Below are 23,945 nucleotides of genomic sequence, written 5' to 3'. Positions count from 1 at the left end.
TAAGATTTCATTTATTTATTCATGAGAGACACAGAGAAAGAGGGCCAGAGACATAGGCAGAGGGAGAAGCAGGCTGCCTGCGGGGAGCCCGATGCAGGACTGGATCCCAGGACCCCGGGATCACGACCTGAGCCAAAGGTAATATCGCTCAACCACTGAGCCACTCAGGCCTCCCTATAAAAGAGTTTTAGAAAGGTATTGGGGAAGAGAAGAGTGACACTGCTCTAATACAAACTGATGCATCAGAGAAGAATTTTGTACCACAAATGATGGCTCAATTAGAATTGGCCTCTGTATTTGGAGTACACCAGGGCAATAGGGCATTTGTTTGTTTCTTGATCGCTGTGAAGAATTCCATCTTTGGCAATCTCTGGAAAACCTTCCTAATGGCGTGGTATTACTTAGCTATGCAGGGTCTCTGCTGTGGAGGTCACGTTGCCTAAGAAATGTGCACGAGTTAGTGGAAAGGCCAAGTTAGAGAACGGGAGAGATACGTTATCTGATATCGCAAGAGCTTTAAGCCGTTTTGCAGTGAGGTTGCAAGGTGGGATTCAACTGTAAAGTGTTAGGAGAAAGACCAATCGAGCATTACAATATTCGCTGCAAATAAAAACACAAACACATTAGCTGCGGCCTTTTAAAATGTTGCAAATGTATTTTATCTTGGAGATCGGCTTACATTAGTTCTTGAATCTTCGCTTCCAATTTTTGAGCATCAGCTCCACAAAATTCAAAAATCTGTTCACAAATACACAAAGGTGAAATATTTATTGGTTCAAATATTTGCAAAGATGTTAGAGTTTGGAGGAGTTTTGTTCCTGTTAAATTAGCCTCTACTCATTTCCATTGTCTGAAAAATACTTAAGATATAAATACATATTTAGCACACTAAATTCATGATGTTTCAATTTTTTGGCCAGATTTATATAATTCTCCACAGTAGTCTTATAAACTGAGGTCTACATGTGTTAGAAATGAGAAAACTCAATCATTGAAGCTTTCAGAGCCTTTACACATTGGTCTTAAGGACTTATTAATTCATACACATGATTTCCTGAAATCGAATGAGATGTGATTTCCTATGCGCTGACCCTTGCACAGGTAATAGTATTATAACCAATTGATTCTAAAAAGCACATTTTCATTTCAAATTGTCACATCTCTGACTCAGGATGTACTTCACTGTGGATGGTATACTTCATTTGGAACACTTTTCAGTAGTAACATAATGGTGCATCTGTCAATGGGCATCTTACGTTTGATGAAATATGGAAGTTTAAGACTCTTACCATGCATTATCACTTCGGTATCAATTGTATGAAGGCAAAATATGAGTAAACTGAGGATGGGATTAGCTAAAGATCTGAGTTTCCAAGGAGGAAGGTTTCAACGGCCAGAAATGGTGCCAGGAGTTGGAAAGTTCTAGAACAACTTCAGGGCTCAGTGTATAGCAGAAAAGAAACTATCCAAGATTCTAATGATTCTGCATCCCCAGGCAGCAGCATTCTATCTGGGTGCTGCCTGTGGGCATCATGGTTCATTCTATTTCTTGAAAGTATACCCCAGACTTGTGACTTCATCTTGATCCCCTTTCACTTACCTGCTCGCCCACGAATCCACTTCCATAACAGCAAATAGCTCTTTTGAGTCTTGAGAATAGGGTTACCTAAGTGTGGGTGCAGAATTTCATGATTTATCTGGGTTGCCTGGTTTGTACTCATTTCCTCTTACAAATAGTTCTTGTGGCATTGGCTGCTGGGGAGGAAGGTGTCAGAATGGATCTACAAAGTGTTTCTAAGTGTTTCTTTTCTAAGAGTTGGGTGGCAGCTAGATGGTGGCTATAGGCATGAAGGGCGTTTCATAATCCTCTGAGACTGGGTGGGTACACAGGTGAGGACCCCTGGCATGAACATAGGCAGGGCTTGGCCACCTGAATGACCAGGTTTGGCCAACAGTTTTCCAAAGTGATTTTTATCAATTTATATTCCACCAGCAGAGGATGAATGTTCTGGGTGCTCCATATGCTTGACAACTCTTGGTTCTTTTTCATGTTAGCCATTGTGGTGGCTTTAGGGGACATTGAATTTGTTACCGAATTCCATGGATTTTACCTCATCAACTTTCCCTGTTGTTTAGCAACAGCTTACAACTTGTCTGTCTCCAGTCTTGAGTCCCTAAGCTCCCTTCCTCCCCTTGAAGCTCCAAAACACAAATCTAGGTTTTATAAAGTTCTTCAGTGCTTCTCCACCACTATAAAATCCCAGGTCCTTTCAGGGATTCCTTGATTTTGTCCTGTCAGCAGGACCACAACCCACTGTCGTTCTCTACCTGAAACTTTGACTGTTAGCAACACTGTACAGTTGGATTCATTCATTTATTTAATTTAGCAAATACTTAATAAACGTCCACTATGAGCCAGACATTGTGAACATGCCAGACCAAAATCCCCTCTGGAGTTCATAGTCTAGTGGTAATTTTATACTATTGTATTGTCAAAAAATTCCTGATACATACCCAGAGTATTTTGTCACTCTCACTTCTTCCCTTCTTTCTCACCTGCTAGTCCTACCATCTTTCATGATCTAACTCATGGAGTCTCTGTGACCTCTTAGAACCTGCGCATTCCACTACTCAAGAGTTGATTTTGTCACGTCATCTTCTGCAGTTGACCAAGGGTGGGAACTCTGCCTCATTTATTTCCTCCATATTTTTAGTATCTAGCTAGGAACCTTAAACAGAGTTGGTGTCCTATTAATGGCTTTGGGCCTGAAGTGAGCTGAGCTAAGCTGATTTCTGGTCCCTGAAGTATAGGTCCAAGACTCTGGGTAGTGTTATGTTTCAGAGACCAGGTGTTACCTATTTTACTCTTTGTCTGGTTTGCCAAAAGCAAATGGTGTCTCCTTGTCTAGCATGGGGCTTTGACTACAAGAGTTTCATAAATGTAGTTACTGAATGAGGAGCAGCTGATTGATAAGAGCTTATTACATAAGTAAGTAACTTTCTTTTGAAGAGATATATATGCAAGGAAACTAGCATATAATTTCTGCCCAAAAATGTTTTATTATTTTTTTTCTTTAAAGATTCTATTTATTTATTCATGAGAGACAGAGAGAGAGGCAGAGACACAGGCAGAGGGAGAAGCAGGCTCCATGCAGGGAGCCGGGACATGGGACTTGATCCTGGGTCTTGAGGATCAAGCCCTGGACTGAAGGCAGCGCTAAACCACTGAGCCACCCGGGCTGCCCTGTTTTCTTATTTTAATCTGAATATTTTGGCTGTTTCTTTCAAAGGGATGCTCCACTATGAGGGATTAGGAAGCAATGTTTACTTCTCTCTTCTCAATTCTCAATGCCTTCAGTTTACAAGCACTGTTGCCACCCCAGCAAGGACTGCTAGTGAAAATGATGACCTCTGGTTTGCGGAGCCCAAGGGGATGTGAGGGGTCTATCCACGCATTATAGAACCATTTATATCCAAAAATCACTTTAAAAAACTTTCATTATGAACATTTTTTAAGATACTATTTTTAAGTAATCTCCATGCCCAACATGAGGCTCTAACAACCCCAAGATCAAGAGTCCACTCCATCAACTGAGTCAGCCAGGTGCCCCTCATTACAAACATTTTCAAACATACACAAAAAAACAATAAGAAAGTGACTCCCTGTCCCCCATTTACCCATCACTCAGGTCCAATCAGAGGCAGGTTTCTTTCTTTTTTTTTTATGCCAAAGACATTCAATCACCTGCAAAAAATATATTACTGAGAAAATGCAAAAGGCTCAGAGACAGGGGTCCCTTCCTAACAAATGGACTTCTGAGAGTATGAATTAAAGTCTAGTTATAATAAATATTATTATTTATAGATAGATTAATTATAATAAAATACCTCGGCCAGTTGAGAGGCAATTTGGTTAAATACTGAGGTTAGGTTTGGACCAGCTGAATGAAAGCTCACCAATTTTCCAGCTATCTTTACTGAGTTAAAAACAACAACAGGGGCACCTGGGTGGCTCAGTTGGTGAAGCGTCTGCCTTCAGCTCAGGTTATGATCTCAGGGTCCTGGGATCGAGCCCCGCATCGGGCTCCCCGTTCAGTGGGGAGTCTGCTTCTCCTTCTCCCTCTGCTTGCTGCTTCACCCGTGTATGCTCTCTCTGTGTCAAATAAATAAATAAAATCTTAAAAAAAAAAACAAAACCCTCAAAGCAACAATAGCAATAACAACATAAACAAAAGAGCCCACACAACCAACACAAGACACTTTTTTGGGAGAAGGCTGTAGAAGCATTTGGACATACAATATAAATTTATAAGCTGCAACAGTATGATGTTCCTTCTTTACAAAGGGTTTTTTAAGGCATTAGCTCTTATTAATGACACGGGGACGAATTATTTGTCTAATAAGAGAACTTTTAAAAGTGCGCCCACCTGTGGAGAGCTGGTTGGTGTTAATTACTTTTTGATACCATCTTGGCTTCTTTCTCTGATTCAACCAGACCCATTCCTTCCCCAGCCATCTGCATCACAATGTGGGTGTTTGCACACTTCTCCCTGGACTTTCACAACGTGTTGCAGGGTTGCAGGGCATTCTTGCAAATGCAAGCAGCTCAACCCTGGTTTTGGAGTTTAGCAAAATCAACCCAAGAAGGCAGGGCCTCTTAGAAATAATCTGTTTCAAACAGCTTGAATTTATATGCATTTGGATTCAAGAAAAAAGGCATATGAGAACAATCTATTATCCAATTTTTTCTCATCTACACTGGCCTCATTTTGTTTCCAATAGTGAGATTTCAGTAAAGTACTTCATTTGCTTTCATTTTCTCGTAGCTGGTTTAGAAACTCTGGCTACCTACCTGTTTCTTAAGTACCAGTGGAGTAAATAATGACTAAAGTGCTTTCCTCTATGTTAGGGGTTGACAAACTTTTTGTAAAGGGCCCAATACCTATTTTAGGCTTTGCAGGCCATATGGTGCGTGTTGAAACTACTCAGATCTACTACAGTAGTGTGATAGTAACCAAAGACAATATTTACACAAATGGACATGACTGTGTTCCAGGCAAACTTTACGTACAAAAACTGGTGGAGGGTCAGATTTGACCCTGGGGCCACAGTTTGCCATCAATTGAAGGTGTTGAACAGATACATGAAGCTGCTTATCACTCAGGACAATGTGGTTTTCTGTTGAAGGGGAAAAGGAACAGGAGTCTAATGTGGTGGCAATTTATCCTAAGTCACACTGAGAATAAGGAAAAGTGATTTTGGACTCTGGCCAGAGGAGATGTCATTCGGCCCATTACTAGAAGTGTGGGATGAAAACTTGTTCACAGGGATAATAATGGTTTTGGAGCCATTCCCTTCAATGACCTATACTCCTGTTCTCATGTTCCTGGAAAATCTGCTCAACTGTCCAACACTGGGAAATCCCTTCACTGACTTCTCAGGTTGAGGTGAGCATCTTAGTTGAGCCTAGACAAAGGAATGAGTTCATGATTATCCTCTCCCTTTGGAGGGTGTTCTCCCAAAGGGACAGGTCTGCTTTCCTGCCACTGTCTTTCTTTTTCTGGAAAGTACATCTGAAAGTAAGCCTCAGGCAGGTCTAGAAGGCTATCTATCATCACCCTGTGTCCTCACTTTTGGAGCATGCCATTGTGAAAAGCAACAATTGTCTCCTTCACCTAGGTGGGTAAGTTTCTCCTCTGCAGCCCAGATTCTCCCTAGGTGGGTCATCTCAAAATCTAGGCTTTAAGAGAACATTAGGAAGTCTATTGACATGAGTCTAAGCCATGCTCCATAATCAGCACAATCTAGTGCTACTACTACTTACAATAAAGGTGATGTTTTGATTTTCAGGTGACTCTCTGAGAGGAGTTAACACCGCAGGTCTGGTTCCTTATTTCTTTCTTGTCTCCAAGGGAACCATGCTTGAGCCTTCATCAATCTCCCTAGAAAATGTGTTCCCTCCCCCACCAAAGTGTTCTTTGTATTAATGATTGATGATTTTGTTATATATACCTGGAGTGATGGATCAAGCCATACTGGCTTGCTTTGCATAAACATCAGTATTGATAATGTGCACCTGGTTTTATTGTTGGGGGTCCTAGTCTCCATTGTTATAGCTGGTTGTATAGCAATGGTTGCCTAGCAAGATATGTCTATATGACCAGTCCCCACATAAAGGCCTCAGGCCCTGAGCCTCAAAAAAACAAAAACATCCCTAGGTGGAAACATTCCATAGGGGTGCCTGGGTGGCTCAGTGGTTGAGTATCTGCCCTTGGCTCAGGTTATGATCCCTGGGTCCTGGGATTGAGTCCTGTATCAGGCTTACCATGGGGAGCCTGCTTCTCCCTCTGCCTGTGTCTCTGCCTCTCTCTCTGTGTCTCTCATGAATAAATAAATACATTTTTTAAAAAGAAACATTCTACAGATGTCCTTGAAGTTTACTACCAGAAAGCGAAAGACAGCACTCCTATGTGTCCCCAGCCAAGGAAGAACATCAGAAGCCTATTCTGGACCTTTCTGGACTCTACCAATGCTTATCTTTTTCCTGATGCTTTTGCTCTGTATTTTCCATTGTAGTAAATCTTAGCTATAAGTATAATCTGCTATTGAGTCTTGTAAGTCTTTCTGGCCAATCACTGAATGAAGTACTCCGATATTTCAATGATTTAAAACTTAGAGGACAGGGTTAAGAGGAGGATGTAAAATTTAAGGGGTTCCCAGAACTCAGTAATCAAGATACATAATATTTTAATAAATATTTAAAAAGTTAAACATTAATGCAAAAAATCCATCATGAACAAAATATCAAAAATGCAAATAAAGACAGGATTCCACCCTATACTTGGGCAATCTCCTGCCTCACTGGCTTCACCCTAATCCCTGCCCTGGAGGAAAGAGAAATATAAGTAATTACTTCCTTTGAATTGCTAATACCTAGAGCAGTATCGCTAAATGGTGATAAATATTTGCTGCCCATCTCTCTGTCACTTTCCCTCCATCTCACTTAGTTCCTGCTCCTTTCAGTCAATTAATCTCTGCCAATGTATCTGCTGTTTATGGGGCTGACACGCATTTTTGGACTTGAACACCATGGGAGAGTGCTTTTATTTTTCTTCAGGTGGAACCCTCCCTCTGTGTCTAACACCATCCATAACAGGTTGACTATCCTCGGTAGGTAATTCCCAAATGCTAAGATGGCTTAGCTTAAGTGGATATTGTAGTTATTCAAAGACTTTTAGAGATCTCTCTTAACTACTGTTTCCGAATTTCTGTTTATTCACAAACTTTCAGGGAGATAGGCACACAGATAGATTCTAGGGCTCTAGCAATAGTCTTATTTTAAAATATGCACCAAGTCCCGTGCTAAAGCACTATATATACATTATCACAAATTTTCATGACAACAGTTCAAAGATACATGATATAGTCCCTATTTCATAGAGAAGGAAACTGAACTCAAGGTGGTGAAGGCACAGTCCCAAGGTCACCCACTAATAATCAATCTACAGCTATCTGACTCCAGAGACAGCAAGAATTAGCTGCAGACACTCTTTTGGTCAATGAGTCAAGCACTGTTTCTTATGAACTTGAACACTGAGCATTTGGGAGGGTGATTCTCCAGGGACCACCATCCTCCTCACTTCCTGTTGTCTCATTTATTGTCCCAGCCTGGCCCTTGAAGACATCAATCCTGTCCTCTCTTGAGCACACCAAGGTGTTGGGGATTCTTTCAATCTCTGTACCTACTTGAAGGAGGGAGTTTGTTGGAAATGATTTCTATGACTTCAGCAGGAGCCTTACTGTTCACAGGCAAAAGGGCAGGAACTTCCTCCCAATTGATGTGAGCACAGGAGCACTCAGTTTTTCTGAATTATTCACTTGTAAATAACTCTACTTATTAGCATCTATGCACCAATATCCTATTGCTCTTATGAGTAGATTTAAGTGCTTTGAGAAGCCATTTACTCTCATATCAAAGAATGAAAGATGGAACCATTTTCTGATGTTGGCCTATGTATAAGCAGTTGGCCGAGATCCTAAGAGATTGTTACTCTTCCCTTCTGCTATTCCATTGACCTATGCCAACTTTGGTCTGGAATCAATGTTATTAGCCCAGGGGATCTACTGATGGGCTTCAGAGCCTCAATGAATAACTAGTATTTTTTTTTTTTAATTTTTTTTTTTTTTTTTTTTTTTTTATTTATGATAGTCACACAGAGAGAGAGAGAGAGGCAGAGACACAGGCAGAGGGAGAAGCAGGCTCCATGCACCGGGAGCCCGACGCGGGACTCGATCCCGGGTCTCCAGGATCGCGCCCCGGGCCAAAGGCAGGCGCCAAACCGCTGCGCCACCCAGGGATCCCCGAATAACTAGTATTATATGCATATTGCAGTTTATGTGTATATATATATTTTTCTATTTACAATAGAATACAGTATAATATTCTGGTTAAAAAAATTATCAGCCAAAGTTTTGGATGGTCCATCTGAAAGGCATTACAGAAATTTTTTTTTTTTTAACCACACTGAATCTTACAGGAACAGGATGTGATGTCCCAGGTGAAAACATGAAGGAAGGAATACAGCAGGAAGGAATAATTCCACCTTATTTATTACCTAGAATTTGCTTTCATTGTCCTTTGCCCTAACACTGTGAAATAATTACAACTGTCGTTTATAGTGCATCCCTGCTAGGTGGCCATCCAAATCTGCGTGAAAACCTCCAGCACCACGTAATAACCATTATCCACCATGACCCCGAGTCATTGTTAAATAGCTTTACCTGTTGCAACTTTTAAGTTTTATTTGTTTATATTGTATATATTTTGAAAATATTTGAAATGAGCTAGAATCAAGGGCAAGATAAAATAACAAAACCATTCAAGTATGATTCAATATGTAGATGGCAATTACGGAATGCCAGGAAACTGCAGATAAAGGAGGCTATTGTATTTGAGTAAAGGAAGTAATCTTGAGATTATTGGCACCAATAGACAAAGAGAAACCCTAAACCTTCTGATCTAATGGAAGGGAGTAGATCATATTTTTAAGGGTGGCAAATATTCTCCTAACTCTGTTCTATGAGGAATTATCACAAAGCTTTTTACACAATGTACATTTTGAAAGGTATAATGAATCATGGTTCCTTGCCAGATATTTTACCAGAAATGTGAGTACATTTCTTATAACATCCCTTAATAGAAACTGGATTCTAGGTGGGTTTTTAAAAAATACTAGGTAAATAGTATTTACTTTCTTAAGCCAATTTTCAGTTGTGCTGTCCCAGATAAAAGAAAGATGGAAGAGGTCTCAAAGTGAATTTAATTTTTTTCTACCCTAAGGAGAACAATGAATGACATTGGTAGCCTTCCCAGTCAACTCCTATTAGAGAGGAGGGAAATTCACATAGACTGGTTGGTTCTTTTGCACAGCTATGCCCAATTTTCTCTGGTTCCAGTGATTTTCCTGTGTAGACCATTGCAAGGTAGAACCTGGGGGCATTTCAGAGGTCTCAGGTTTTGACCACAGCTTTGGATGCAATGGTAGAGGGGAGTACCGTCCAGAGACCCTATATAGATGCTCAGATACCAAACGCTAGGGATTGAGTGGAAGAGGTAAAGAGATCTGTAATACCATCTCTTTAGGATCTCCTGCCTGCATTTTTTTGCTGTTGTCTTTTGTACAGAAGATTGATTCTTTGTCGAAAGGAAGCCAGCATTGCAAATCTTTTCTGTAGGTTTTCAAATGGTATCTAAATTGATCCAAGTATGAATCCTTCTGGAGATCACACCGAAGTCTAGAAGTAGAATTATTTGTATATTATGCTATAAATGATCTCCAGTTGTTGTGTGTGTGTATTTTTAAAAATAACTCCATAACCAGGATGGTATGTTGGTAATATTCAATGTGACACTCAGTTCTCAAGAACATTTCTTGGGACATGGATATCCATGTTATAAAAGGCTGCCTGGCTGATGCTGGAATTAGAATATAGGGAGGTAGATGAGCTTAACGCACGGTCATCAATTCAGTTAGTTTTATTTTCCGTTAGCTAACTGGCATAAAATTCAAATTTTAGATCCTTCATGCTGCCTAGAATACAGGCATTTTGTTCCATCAATTCAAAAGGGATCCATACCCTGTAGAAAATAGTTAAGAAATAATTGAATATAAGAGGTCACCCCACCCAGCTGAGAGTTTTTCACCTCCATACAGAACTGAGACCAAGCGGGGCCAAGCCTTTCCTCAAATTATAGCTATGGATTTGATCAAGAGCAGCCTAGACACATAGTCAGTTGAGAAACCAAAGCTTTGTTTCATAAAATGAAGAACAGACTACTGCATGGTGATAGACCTTAAGCAATATCATCTACAGAAGAGATGAACATAGAAATCTGTTCTGAGCTGAAGAGAAATTCTCCAGTCAGAATGAGAGACAGCAATGCTGGCAGTGGGATGTCAGGCAAAGACAGCAGCTCAGCTTTTATTTACTCTTTCATTTGTTCACTCACTCATGAATCAAACACAAAATGAGTATTTTCTATCAAGGGGGGATTCTTCTAGACATTGATGTGAACTCCTCTGGGTGCTTGAAACAGTATGACAAAAATACATGAAGGTCTGAGTCAAACAGAAGTGGGCTTGGAAAAGAAGATTGGGTTGAATTATAGAGAAATTTGAATGTCAGACTTGAACACGAGGGTTTAGTCTTGATTCTGCAGACAGTGGAGGAGAAGGGGGATCCTATTTTAAATAGAGGAATGACAATATGTGGAGCTGTGCCAAGATCTATTGGAAAAAGAAAAGATCTGTGGTGTGAACTCAGGGGTGAGGAGGTCTATCACACTTGTTTGTGTTATAGGTAGTTACAGCTGGAACTAGAGGTAGGGACGAAATTACTAAAGGAAAAAAAAAATAGAATAGGAAAAAGATAGAACCTTGGGAAATAATTACATGTTAGGACAGCAGGAGATAAGACAGAGGAGAGCTTGGGGGCAGGATCAGGGAATAGAAGGGAAGGGAGAAGAAATGGGTAGGAAATATCAGAAAGAGAAACAGAACATAAAGACTCCTAACTCTGGGAAACAAACTAGGGGTGGTGGAAGGGGAGGATGGCGGGGGGTGGGGGTGAATGGGTGACGGGCACTGAGGGGGGCACTTGATGGGATGAGCGCTGGGTGTTATTCCGTATGTTGGCAAATTGAACACCAATAAAAAATAAATTTATTATTTTTAAAAAAAAGATGCCAAAGGAGGAGGAAGTTTCCGGAAGTTTCCAGAATATAGAAGCTAGTTAGTTAATGGTGCTTTGCTTTTGTGTAACCAAGGAATACAAGGATTGAGAAATGGCTATTTGAATTAGATGCTGGAAGATCCTTGGCGACTTTTTAAAGAGCAGATGAAGGAGTAAGTGGAAAATGAGAACTGAAGGCAGTAAATATATTCTACTTTTTTTGAGAGTTAGATCATGAAATGAAGGAGAGTAGTTTGAGAGAACATTAATTTTGTCATTAGAGATTCTTTGGTTGTAAGTAATCAAAAAAGCAACCTTTTTAACTAAAGAATCTGCAGGTGTAGTACAGTTTCAGGCATGGATAGATTCAGGGTTCAATCAATGCCATTAGTATTTCCTAGTTTGACTCTGCTTTTTTGCTGTGTGGTGGCTTCTTTTCCAGGTTCCCTGTGGTGGCAAGCTAGCTGTAGTACCTTCAGCTTCATATCTTCCCAAGTTCAAATCCAGTGAAATCAAAAGAGAAGGCTTGTACCTAGCTGCTTATGTCAAGTCTTAGAATTAGCTCTGATTGGGCTTGGATTGGCTAGACTGGAGTCAAGGGCCCATTCCTGATAAGAATGGAGTTCACTCACGGGTCCAGGCCTGGAGATGAAGCCCTAAGGAAGCACATGGACCAAGAATGGGAAATGGCATGGTTCCTGGGAGGAAAATCAAAGAACTCTTGATAGAGAGAGAAGAATGGCAGTCAGTAGCAAAAAGGAGCATCCAAACACTAGGTCCAAAAGAAGATAGCTGACCAATGGAGGCCTGGAGCACACAGGAGGGAATGCTACCAAGTTACAATGTATGAAATCCATTTCCAAAGAAGGAAGCATTCTCATTTCTGAGATGGAAGAGAAGATAACAAAAAATGACACATAAACAATTTGATAGGTGGGGGGTGGGGAGTGGAGGGTGCATCTGTTCAATAGTTTCCATTTTCAAGTAGACACTCAAGAGAGGGAATAGGTAGTGTTGATTCTTTTTGAAGAATTATTTCTATCTATTGCACCGATTATGTTGCAACAAATACACAATAGATAGAAGCTGAAAATGAAATAGCTAGCCTATCAACTGCTTTCATTTTTTATATTGTAGACATAATCTTCACAAAGTTTAAGCATGAATATTTTTGCTTTCCATATGTTCTTCCCAACTCTTTAATTGTATACTGTTTCATAGGGTAGATGTATCACAAATCACTTTGCAATTCTGCTAGAAAAGACATTCAGCTTGTTTTGTATTTTATTAGGAGTAATGCTACAATTACTATACCCTTAGCTGCTTATTTTCCCTTTAGGTATTTCTGTAGCAAAAGTTCCCAAGAGTGGATAATTGAGTGAAAGGAAATAGTTTGTTCCTCTTATTTGTACTGTAAAGCCAGTGTGTGTACAGTTGTCAGTGCTCCCAGCCATATGTGGAATTACTGGTTTCATTAAACAGGAAGTACTTTAGACATTTTATTTCATTAATATCTGCATGATAACAACTACCACAATGTGCCAGCACTTAACACACGTTAGGATGGATCTGCAAACGTGAGTCACATTAATTCATTTCTTATTTCACATTAATTCTCCCAACACCCCATGAAGGGAAAAACTTGTGACGATCTTTGTTTTTACAGATAAGGAAACTATGACCAAAGAGAATTTTTAAGTAAAATGCTAGAAAGTAGCAGAACAGGTCTTTGAACCACAGAAACCTGAATCCAGAGCCTGCATGCTCAACCACTAGGCTAATCCTGCCTTGAGACTGTTTGATTAACATTTCCCCAGGCATTGCTAACAATCTCTATGCATTTGTGTGAGAATTTCATCATGTCCTTTTCTGTAAGATTCTTTTTTTGATGGTTCTGCCCCCAACAAAAGGGAGAAGATAGGGATGAGATGAGATATTTCTTATGGATTTGGATATCTCATATGGTCTGAATGAGGAGATTTATTATAATTCATGCATTTTTGTGTGCACCTTGCCAATAATGGAAAGTGCGGAAACTAAGAGTTACATTGCTATATATTAAAAATAAATGCAGTTGTTTCATCCATCCTGGATACCTCAGGCCTTTTTTTAAGATTCTGATGATTCTATAATTCAACTCTGCCAGTTACCATGGAAACATACCTTCTGGGTCTGCTTGAACATCTGAAATGTGGGTACTGCTTTGACGTGATAAATTTGGGCCAACTCCTGGGAAAGGAAAGAAATGGCATGAAGTCATAATGTTGGTATCCTCTCTCTACACCGAGCCCAGAACCTGGTGACTTCTCAGGAGGCATTTCTGAAAGCCCAGGGACAGCTAACACTTTACAGATTCTCCTGCCAAGGAATGTCAAAGCCTCCAGGAATGTTACAATAGAAAATGGTTGCTCTCCGCATTCCTGAGCTTTCTCAACCCAGAGCCCTAGGAGAGGGCGAGAGATGGAGGCCAAAATAGAACAGATGCTGAAGGACTAAATGAGCTCTATTTAAATGAACTTGTGAAAGATTGCAGAAGGACCCCAGTGGGACTCAATATGGAAATAGCACATTGCAAAAATAAGGAAGTATAAAGATATCTCTATAAGGCACACTTGAGACATGGGGTAATACACTAGTCTTGCTTTTTTTTTTTTTAAAGATTTTATTTATTCATTCATAACACACACACACACACACACACACAGAGAGAGAGAGAGAGAGAGAGAGAGAGAGAGGCAGAGAGGCAGAGACATAAGCAGGCTTATATGGAGCCTGACGTGGGACTCGATCCTGTGTCTCCAGGATCACACCCTGGGCTGAAGGCGGCACTAAACCTCTGAGCCACCCAGGCTGCCCTGGTCTTGCATTTTAAGTAAGGCTTACATGTCTTTTTCTTTTAAACCCTTCTCCCTCCTCCACTGTCCATATCTTTCTGAAAGATGAACCAAAAGACAAGAAAATATGTCAGAATTCCAATTGTTTTAATCCACTACAATCTGCTTTCAAATGCCAGTTTTTGTTTATCTTGTTCAAGAGTCAAAAGAAAATTAGCCACCCACATGATCAACAGAACTGGACTTTTCTCTGTATATACCTATCATTTCATGGGGTGAATCTCTCCCCTGCCACCTATAACGTGCACAAACATTAAATTATAATTTTCACGACCACAGCAATGGTAACTAAAATAAATAAATTATTGTTAAATAAAAGTGTGCATTTTGTTCCACCTTAAAAGGAAAAGAGCTCTAGTAAAAAAGGCAGACAATAACATGTGTTGGTGAGGATGTGGAGAAATCAGAACCCTCACACATTGCTGGTAGAAATACAAAATGGTGTAGCCACATTAGCAAACATTTTGCCAATTCCTCCAAAAGTGAAACACAGAGTTACAATATAACTCAACAGTTCCACTGCTAGATAAGTACTCAAGGGAAATGAAAAAAATATATACGTTTATGCCAGTATTACCCATAAAACTCAAAAGGTGCAAACAACCCAAGTGTCCATCAACAGTTGAATGGCTAAATAAAAGGTGGTGAAGCCATACAATGGAATATTATTCAGCCATAAAAAGGAATAAAATGATGCATGCTATTACATGGGGAACCTTGAAAACTTAGGCTAAATGAAAGAAGCTAGTCACAAATGACCACCTATACAATGATTCCATTTATATGAAATGTTCAGAATAAGCAAATCTATAGACAGAACATGACTTGTGGTTGCCCAGAGTTGGGATAGAAGGAACTGGGAGTGACCATTAGAACTCCAAAAGTGGGGTGTTTTCTTTTGAAATAAAATTCATTACAGTGATGGTTGCGCAACTCGGAATATATAAAAAAAAAGGACAAAGAGATAATGATTCTAGTATATTCTGAATGCACAGCTTTTCTGTGTTCTGAATTCTGAATGGTTCAGCTTAAAAGGCAATTAAACACTGTCTCACTTTGATGAAGCTTGATGGAAATGGAGACATGGAACTTCTATTATGTGCTGGACACTATGTCATGCATCTTATGTATTTTAGCTCATTTTATATTTTGTTAAATATTACTTGCCCTGTTTTATAGATGAAGAAACTAAAGTTTATAGAGGTGATAAGAAGTTACAAAACTATTAAAGAAAAAGATGGGTGAATAACAGGATTTTTTTTTTGTATTCTCAAAGTCAGATTCAATCCAATATGTACATAGTTCACTTGTTACTGTTTTTTTCCTAGTTATAAATGGGCAAATGTTAGGAAGAATAGTTTTTCAGATATTTTGTGTATATTAATAAGGCACATTTTGACTGAGGACATGAGGTTGATTATTTTTGCGGGGGGTGAGGAAAGGTTTCTAGGGAGGGTCATGAGGGAAGGATTTCTTGGAATTCCTTGTGGTGTTTAAAAAAACTCACAAAAAGCATAAGGTATAGCAAGAGGAAAGCAAGGTAAATTAAAATGTCTGTATTGCATTCGGTTAGGTTTTAGAAATGGATTAAAAACGTACTACAAGGGTGAAAAAACACTTTCCATCTTGAGCCCAACATCACCCAACTGGTATTGTCTGCATAGAGCAATTCTGCTGAGCCCAGGGCAAGTGGAGAAAATGTTAGGATTGAGTGGTGAAGTCTGCCATAGTACGGGAGGGGATGGGGGCAGCAAGCAAGAGAGTCACATTCTTGCTGGGGATTTTTTGTTTTTAAAATTAATACAAAATATACAAGGACATGATGAGAAAGTTTACTGCAATTTATCAGGAGAAAAATCATGAAATTCCACTAGACATGAAATTCCACTAGACTTGAAATCACCGAGGCAGTGCTGTCAATGACATGCATTTGGGGTTTTATGTATCCTCATGGAAGGATTTATGATTCTTACCTGAGAAGCATCCACATCCACATTAGCAAACATTACATTTTGGTATTTCAGAGACATTGCCTTCAAAATAAAGGAATAAAAATTTCCTATTAGCCTAGCATTAGTACTAAATCACACGTTAGGATTACACACATGTCTTTTGGCAAAAGCAAACAATGAACAAAAAGGTTGTTCAAGAGAGCTAAGCATCACTCTGGCATTCCACTACTGCCTAGGACCTGAAGCACCAAAGTCAAATGTGGGATGATACCAAGGTCAAGCAAGGATCAGTGGAGTCTAAACCAGAGTCTAAAGAATCAGAGTTTCAAAGCTGGGAAAGGACAGAAAGCAAAGAAATAATGTCATATATGTCATGTAAATGCCAGATTTACTCTGCAGGGTGGAGGGACAGATGGTAGCTTTGTCCTGGAGTGGCCAGAGGTCAGGGGCTGCCTTCAGTGGTCTTCAAAACACAGATCTCTGAACCAAATACCCAAACTCTGCTTTTACCTTCATCTCTTGCCAGGCTTTTTGAGAGACTCCTTAAGAGGACTAAGGTGATACAAAATATGTGTGCAAACCCTCAGCCTTGCTGCTTTTTTTTGCTTCTATTGACATCTTCCGCGTTCTACTATGTATTGAAACTGTACTTTCCAGGATCCTCTGCCAGCTGTCTTCCATGTAGGTTCTGCTAATGGGAAGCATTTGTAGGAAAACAGACAGTGGGAGGAGGAAAGAAGCAACTCTTCTGCTTCTGTTTGGTTCTAAAAGCATCTTTGGCAGCAGTGGTGACAAAGATGTTGGTAACGGGTCTGGGAGTAGTGGATGCAGTGGCAGCAGCCTGTGGATGTCAGCTCTTGGGTTTTTTTTTCAGACAGTTGTGTTCATACTTTAAGGACACTTACTAGCTTCTTGATTTGTTTGCTTTACATTTCTCAAGCATTTCCGGTGACCTATTTCAAATGGGATCTCTTTCTGAGGGGATGAGGTGTCCAAAGACAAGTGGAGACAGGAACAGATGGAGCTGGCTCTGGGAGCTGCTCCCATGGAGAAGCAGAGAGAAGCATGGGATGGGGTGATGAGGTGGCTATGTGCAGAGTTCTGTTGTAGAGATGCTTTCCAGTTGTTCGTGGATCGTGACCAAAGTGGAAGTTCTTTCTTCAGCGGCTCATCAAGGTTGTAAAAATGGGGGAAAACTCTCTAGAAAACTCTAGAGTTTTCTCTTAGAGTTTCTCTTGGGGGAAAACCCAAAAGCCTTTTCAGAATATTTTTCACACAGAAAAGAAGCTGATTTTGGTCAGTGGCATCCCTATGTCTGGCAGGAAAATGGTATCACCCATGAACTCCAGGGCAACTGATTTGTACTTTTTGAGTTTGAAGACATACGGATGTTCCCCAGTAGAAGTCGCAGGAATGAGTTTGACTGATGTGGACATCTAATTGTATTTATGAAGTTTTGAGAGGCTGGCAAGTCTGTTGGAAAATGGACAGGAAATGGCAGTTGCCATTTTCGCATCAAGTAGTACATATACATGGAAGACATATGGGTTCTTTGCAAGGCCGGGGTTCCCCTATGGACATTGTGTTTCCTCATTATCCCATTCCACCCCCTAGGACCCCCTCCCCTCCCCTAAGAACTCTTCCTTCTGCTCTGTTCTTCCTCATAAGCAGTTGGCTACCATTTAGTTACCTATTCTATTGGTCTTAACGCTAAAATAGCTCCTGAATTTGATCCTTCCTTTTTTTCTCCAAAACCACTGTCCTAGTTTTGGAAAACCTATCATTGAGATTGCTGTTACCTTGGGTTTCCTGCCTTCAGTCTTTCTAACCCATTTTTATACAGCATAGCTAAAAATATTCTCTAAAACCTCCCTTTGACCATGACAAAACCCTTAAAAAATTTTTCCGTTTGGACTATCTACAGCAACTCACTAAATTATAACATGAAGTCCTTCTTGATTTGGCCTCAACTTTCCTTTTGAAGCTCATTTGTCACCACTCCCACATGTGCCCTGTAAGTCAGCCTCACAGATTATTTGCCTTCCCCTGATCATACCATGCAATTTCTTAACAAATTTGTGACTTCTCCTTTCCCAGAAATGTTCTTTTCAGGGTTCTATGCCTGGTGATCTTCTTAGCCCACGGTCAGCAAACTGCACCATATCGAACAAATCCAGGTCCCCACATGGTCTTGTAAATTAAATTTGATCAGAACACAGTTTGCCTGTTGATTTGCTCATTGCCACTGGATGCTTCTCCACTACAACAGTGAAGCCAAGTAGTTATCACAGAAGACCACTGGGCCACAAACCTGAAAACATTGACTGTCTTGTCCTTGACAGAAGTTTAGTTGGCTAACTTCCGTTCCACTTTCCTGCAGAGCCTTGAAAGGAAAAGATTCCTTGGACTCCCTTGTAGCTAGAGTTCTGGATGCAACTTGGTTTTACCCACAAGATACATGTAGGAGAGACACTGGAAGGCAGAAATGAGACAGCAGCTACTTTCTTCTTGCCTTTGGATGTTCCTGCTGGAAATCAAGACTCTGAGTAATGGAGGTGGTTGTGCTGAAGGCAGCAGCAGAAGCCAGACTCAGGCTCTGGTGCCCAGACATTAGCTTCCCAGATGTCCAGAGGCACTTGCGGCAGCAGGAGCCTCCTGATTGCAGTTCTCATTCTGAGCTGCTGCTGCTCTGTTATCAGTTTGTTTGTTTGTTTTTCCTGGGGTGTCGGGGGGAGGTAAAAGGAGGATCCCCAAAGGTGGGTCTGTGGTGTCTTGAGACAGTCATGCATAGAACCTATTCGTTTAGTCTTCCAATAATTTTATAAGCAATCAATTCCTTGTATTAAAATTCTTTTCTGTTTAATTTGCTTTCTGCTGCCTGCTTTGATATCTGACTAATAAAGTGACCTAGAGTAAATAAAGCCTTTTCTCCACCCCCTTATGTACAGGCAGTTTCAAAAAATTACACATATGGTACTTGGATACATTATCATGCAAAAGCTCAAACAGCATGAGAAAAATAAAGGAATCCAAATTTAATACGCTTTCACTGAAAAAAAAAGCTTCTTTGATATGCATCCTCTGTTCCCCCTTTCTCTACATATATGTGTGTTTGTATATGTATATACATACGTGTATGTGTCTGTTTTATATAAATGGGACCATACTATATACATTTTTCTATGTTATACCCTTTTTACTTAATACTACATTGTCTTGGAGACAATGCCACCATTCCATATGGGTCTACTTGATTCTTTTTAACATCTGGATAGTATTTCAGTAAGGATGTACCAAAATTTATTTTAAAACTGTATTTGCATTAATCTGGATTCCAACAGGAAACAGATGGCACATTCAAATTAGGATCATTTGGGGAGGTTTGTCTCCAAAGGGCTAACTGTATCTATCAAAGTGAGAATAGGTGTAGGAAGACCTGCAGGAGCCTCTACAGAACAATGGCAGGGCAAAGGTATGAAGGAAGGAGTTAGTAAGCCTTAGATTTCATTGCACTGTCTGAAACTGTTGCATGTTGGCTGTTGGAATTTGATCCGCTTTGACTGTGGCGTGTGAATATATTTAAACTCTGGAAGCTGAACATCGAAAATTTTTCTTTCTTCAAGTTTTGAGTATCAGAATAAAGGGGCCTGTGAGATAATAAAATGTTTCTTCTGGACATTCCTAGAGTTTTAGGCGTAGAATGGATGTTGAGATGTCATGTAGCCAATTTCTGTACTTGGATATGGGTTTGTTTTTAATTCAATATCAAAGCTTGTGACTGTGGTCAGAATGAATTCAGGTAGATTCAAGAGTTCAAGTCAAAATGCTAGAAACCTTGCTGAAAAGAACTCAGAGTATTTTCGGTTGTGTAGAGAAATCAAAACTTCTTTAAATTTGAAGAAATAGATTTCACAAAATTGACCGTAAGTGTGAAACTTCTGCATGATAAGGAGAAATGAAACTGCCCTGAGGTTCTTTCTGTGACATATGATACCAAAAATAAGTAAAATAGTGAAAACTTTTAAATGGGGCAATAAGGAAATTAACTAGATGAAACATTGTAGAGATATTAAAATTATAATCTGGAGACTCAACAAAAACACAAACAATTGTGTACGTGGAAAAAAGACCCAAATATAATTATACGATTACAACTAGGCAGCATATTTTACTAAAATATTTTATAAAGTAGAAAAGACATGAAAGAATATGTAAGACCTCAGTTCCTCAGTTCTGATAATAGGGTTGAAGGATGGGAGAAGTTTATTCTTTTATGTTATAGTTAAAAACAAATATCAAATTTTTCTATAAACCAATATTTGGAAGTTCTGAACTCTGAAACTTTGGTAAGATGTTATTATTATGAATAATCCATTCATTTGTACAATTGTATTGTTTTGCACATCTTGATGCTCCTTGCAGAATTATCCGTAGGCAAGTAGTATTAGTCTTCTTGTGTGGGTACTAATGCTCTAATTAGATCTTGATAGATTATCATCTGGAAATCAGGATGCTTCAAAAAACTATGATTCCATATGATTCACAAGTGCAAACTTTTACGACTGACTGAGAAAATTATTAGGGGATTTAAAATTCCTTCTAAAGCTGGGATATATATACAGGTGATACTTACATGAACAAGAGGATATATCCTTTGGCAAGGACCACACCATTTTGCTGAAAATTCAACCACCACAAGTTTGCATCCGGCAGCTTTCAAAAATGTTTTTAATTCATCCTGAAACCAGAGCGTAAATGAAGAAACATGCATCATTATGAATCTCATAAAGCCTTACAGAGAATAAATGACAGTTCAGTTCTTTGTAAACCTAGACGAGGTACCTCACCCTATCATATCATTCTCCAGGAGACACACCTTTCCTAGAAGTCGCTGAGGTCACATATGTTTATTATTGTAAGTATACATAAGTGACCTATAAATCTGCATGATTGATTAGTAGCGTATTGACTAAATGGTGGTTGGTAATGGTAGGTTACCTCTGGGGAGAAGTGAGATTGACCAATGAAAGATAAGGGGTGGAGGGAGGGTCATGGTAGATAGTTGTTCAAGGTGGACATCTATATTTGGCTTCTTTTAACAAGGCCCTAAACACATATTAATAGTGAAATTTAAAAGGAGAAATGTAATCTAACACCTTGAATCATTTCTTGTTTTGTTTTGGGGGGTAATCATTACCAAAGCTGTAGTCAAACCATACATTTAAGCATTTGACATGCTTCTGGCTGAATATCTTCAGTGATTTTTCCATCAGCTATCCAGATCATCCAAGTAAAGGTTTCCCTTTCTAGAACCTCAGATCATTTTAAATTGCCTTGCTTTATGGACAATGACTGTCCATACTAGGTATATCATGCATGGCTTCTCTATCCAACAAGCTCCTAGAGAACTCGATCCTGATTCGGTCCCGAAACACCATGGCTTCTAACCTAGGCACATAGTTAGTGCTCATGGATTGTTTAGTTGATGAATGACTTGCTAATATATACTATTATGTTCAAGATTTACTTTTCCTTTTCTCACTGGAATTGCAACAATAGCAGCTAATTCACCCTGCACCTCTCCTTTAATCTTTACAACCAACCTCTGGAAGGGGTGTTAGTTTTATCTCCATTTTACAGGTGAAAAAACAAAAGGTCATTAACTTTCTCCTGATCAACCAGCTGGTGACTGGCGTAGTTGGTATTGCTAACCTAGGCAGCCTAATCCAGAGTCCCTTTCCCTCGCCACTGCACAAAATCATCTCCTGAGTTCTTCCTAGTAATGGAGTTCACGCTCCCTCTCACTGGCCCTGATTCTATCCTGTGCTCATCCTGGACCAATCATTAAGATGGGAGATGGGATCATAATTAATCAAGTCAAGCAGGGCCTATCACTGGAATGAGGGATGGGGCTAATTCCATACAAATAGCATACTGCTCTGTAATAGGGGAATCTTGACCATTACATTACCATTTAATTTAGTTCAAGCAGGTGAAATGGATGACTGGAGGAAGATAAATTCTCTTCCTTTACTCATATTCCTCTAGGATGGGGGTTACTTAATTCCTCAGAGAACCATACCAAGCCTCTGTTTCTCACTTGCTTCTGAACTTATACAGTAGATGCCCCTCACAAGCCCTCGACACCTTCACTTCTCAGCAGGTTCTAGGGTGTAAACTGGCCTAGCTGGATCTATGAATTTGACTTGGCTAAGTCCTCTGAAGGGAATACCCCCATAGGATACATATTGTTTTGAGAAGTACCTATTGAGACTGATGCTAGGCCAAGTAATGGACACACTGCTAGGAGACAGCTGCGCACAAAAAAACAGACAAACATTTCCCCGCCTTTATGGAGCTTATGTTTAGAAGCAGAAGCCAATGGTAAGATCAGTAAGTAAAATATGCAGTGTGTTAGTGATCATTGCAAATAAAGAAAAAAAGGAGAAAGATAAAGCAGGAAGGAAGGAAATGAACTGGATTAGACTTGTAGTCTGGGTGGCCATGGTCCATCTTGACTAGACGGTGACATTTTGGATACAGACATGAAGGAGACAACAGGTCCTCAGGAGACGTCTCTGAGGAGGAGATGGTGAGGGCTTCTCAGGGGGCTAGAGAGACCCTGGGTTATTCTGTGAGATCCCCAGAAAGTCAAAAAAAGAAGTACCATGTGCATTAGCAAATGTGTGCTATCTGAAAACATTTTCTTATGACAAATCTACACGGCAATGCCATCTTTCAATCTGGCCAGCCTCATTTTTTGTGACCTTATATATAGCTGGAACAGGGGAAAATGCCAGAAGGCTAAGTCTGAGGGTGCTGATGGATGGCAGGCCCAGGCTCTATGCCTTCCGTCTTCCCTCCATATAGAATGAGGGCTTTGTTAGGCAGAGTCCAGGATCTGCGCCTCAGGTAACAGGGCCCGGCATCAGAATATCTGGGTTCTAATGCCCATTTCACTCCTACATGGTATAGGATCTTAACCACTCCTTTAGAGGCAAATCTCTTCTTTATAAATAAAGAACTCTCCCTGACCTATCTATACATTTAGATTTTTTGTGGCAGTAACACTGGACAATGGATAGAAAGTGGTTTTATAAAATATCATCTAAGGAATTGTTGATACTGTTGGCTGTCATTTTTCCTACCCTATTCCATAAGCATGTCTGAGGCTTCTGTTTTCTAGAATAAGAGAAATATGTAGACTTTTCCTTTCATAGAATGTTCCAGGTGCAATTAAGGTGGAATCAGTGGCATCAGGCACAGGACAGGATGTGTTAGGAGCTGGCCTGGATCCAGCTACAGTCAGAGCAAGAAATGAGAATCTGGGAAGAACAAAACCCTTTGATCAATTTGTCCCTTGGCTATTCTCTAGATAGTGCCACAAAACAGAGAGCAAGACTTAAAAAATCTTCCCTTGCTACACAGCAGTGAAGGAATACTGATAGAGGGAGTCATTCTTAAAGTTTATCCAATCTGTTCTCAAGGTGTCTCCTTTGAAATATCAATGAAGCCAAATAAATACTTGCCATGTCTTTAATAATCTGAACCATGATTTACTGGGAATTGTTGACGAAACCTGCCTGTTGGTCCAGTCGACTCACTGTAGCGGTCTCTTATTAATTAAAGGATCCTAGCTGGGATAGAAGGGTCACTTCTCTATGACATCATTAAACGTGACATCTGAGAACCTAGAACTTTGGCAGACTTGAAGTCAATTGCACTTTCATGTCATGACTAGGTAGTCACCATGTGGCCAGCCAAGAACCATCCATCTCCAGGTCTTGTGTGCAAACTCCACAATATGTCTGTCTACTTTTGATCTTCATCATCTATTTCCATGGCCCTTCTTCCTTCTCCACCCCCT

At 39.9% G+C, this 23,945-nt stretch overlaps 1 protein-coding gene across 2 annotated transcripts; it reads right to left on the bottom strand.

The window, feature by feature from the left end:
• Positions 1-675: 675 nt before the first annotated feature.
• Positions 676-23,631, bottom strand: TXNDC8 (thioredoxin domain containing 8). Of its 2 annotated transcripts, XM_055301634.1 has the most exons (5): positions 23,608-23,631; positions 20,712-20,816; positions 16,100-16,159; positions 13,396-13,461; positions 676-738 (listed from the first exon to the last, which is right to left on the bottom strand). In XM_055301634.1, the coding sequence occupies exons 1-5, from the start codon at positions 23,629-23,631 to the stop codon at positions 676-678; spliced, it is 318 nt and encodes a 105-aa protein (XP_055157609.1). The 2 variants fall into 2 exon arrangements, with proteins under 2 accessions (XP_055157609.1, XP_055157610.1); XM_055301635.1 differs by lacking the exons at positions 676-738; positions 16,100-16,159 and adding an exon at positions 11,778-11,888.
• Between the last annotated feature and the right edge of the window lie 314 nt (positions 23,632-23,945).

The sequence above is a fragment of the Nyctereutes procyonoides genome, unplaced genomic scaffold (genome assembly GCF_905146905.1).
Source record: "Nyctereutes procyonoides isolate TBG_1078 unplaced genomic scaffold, NYPRO_anot_genome, whole genome shotgun sequence".
Lineage (NCBI taxonomy): Eukaryota > Metazoa > Chordata > Mammalia > Carnivora > Canidae > Nyctereutes > Nyctereutes procyonoides.
The sequence above is the reverse complement of the archived record's forward strand: the minus strand, read 5'-3'. Positions and strand labels throughout refer to the sequence as shown.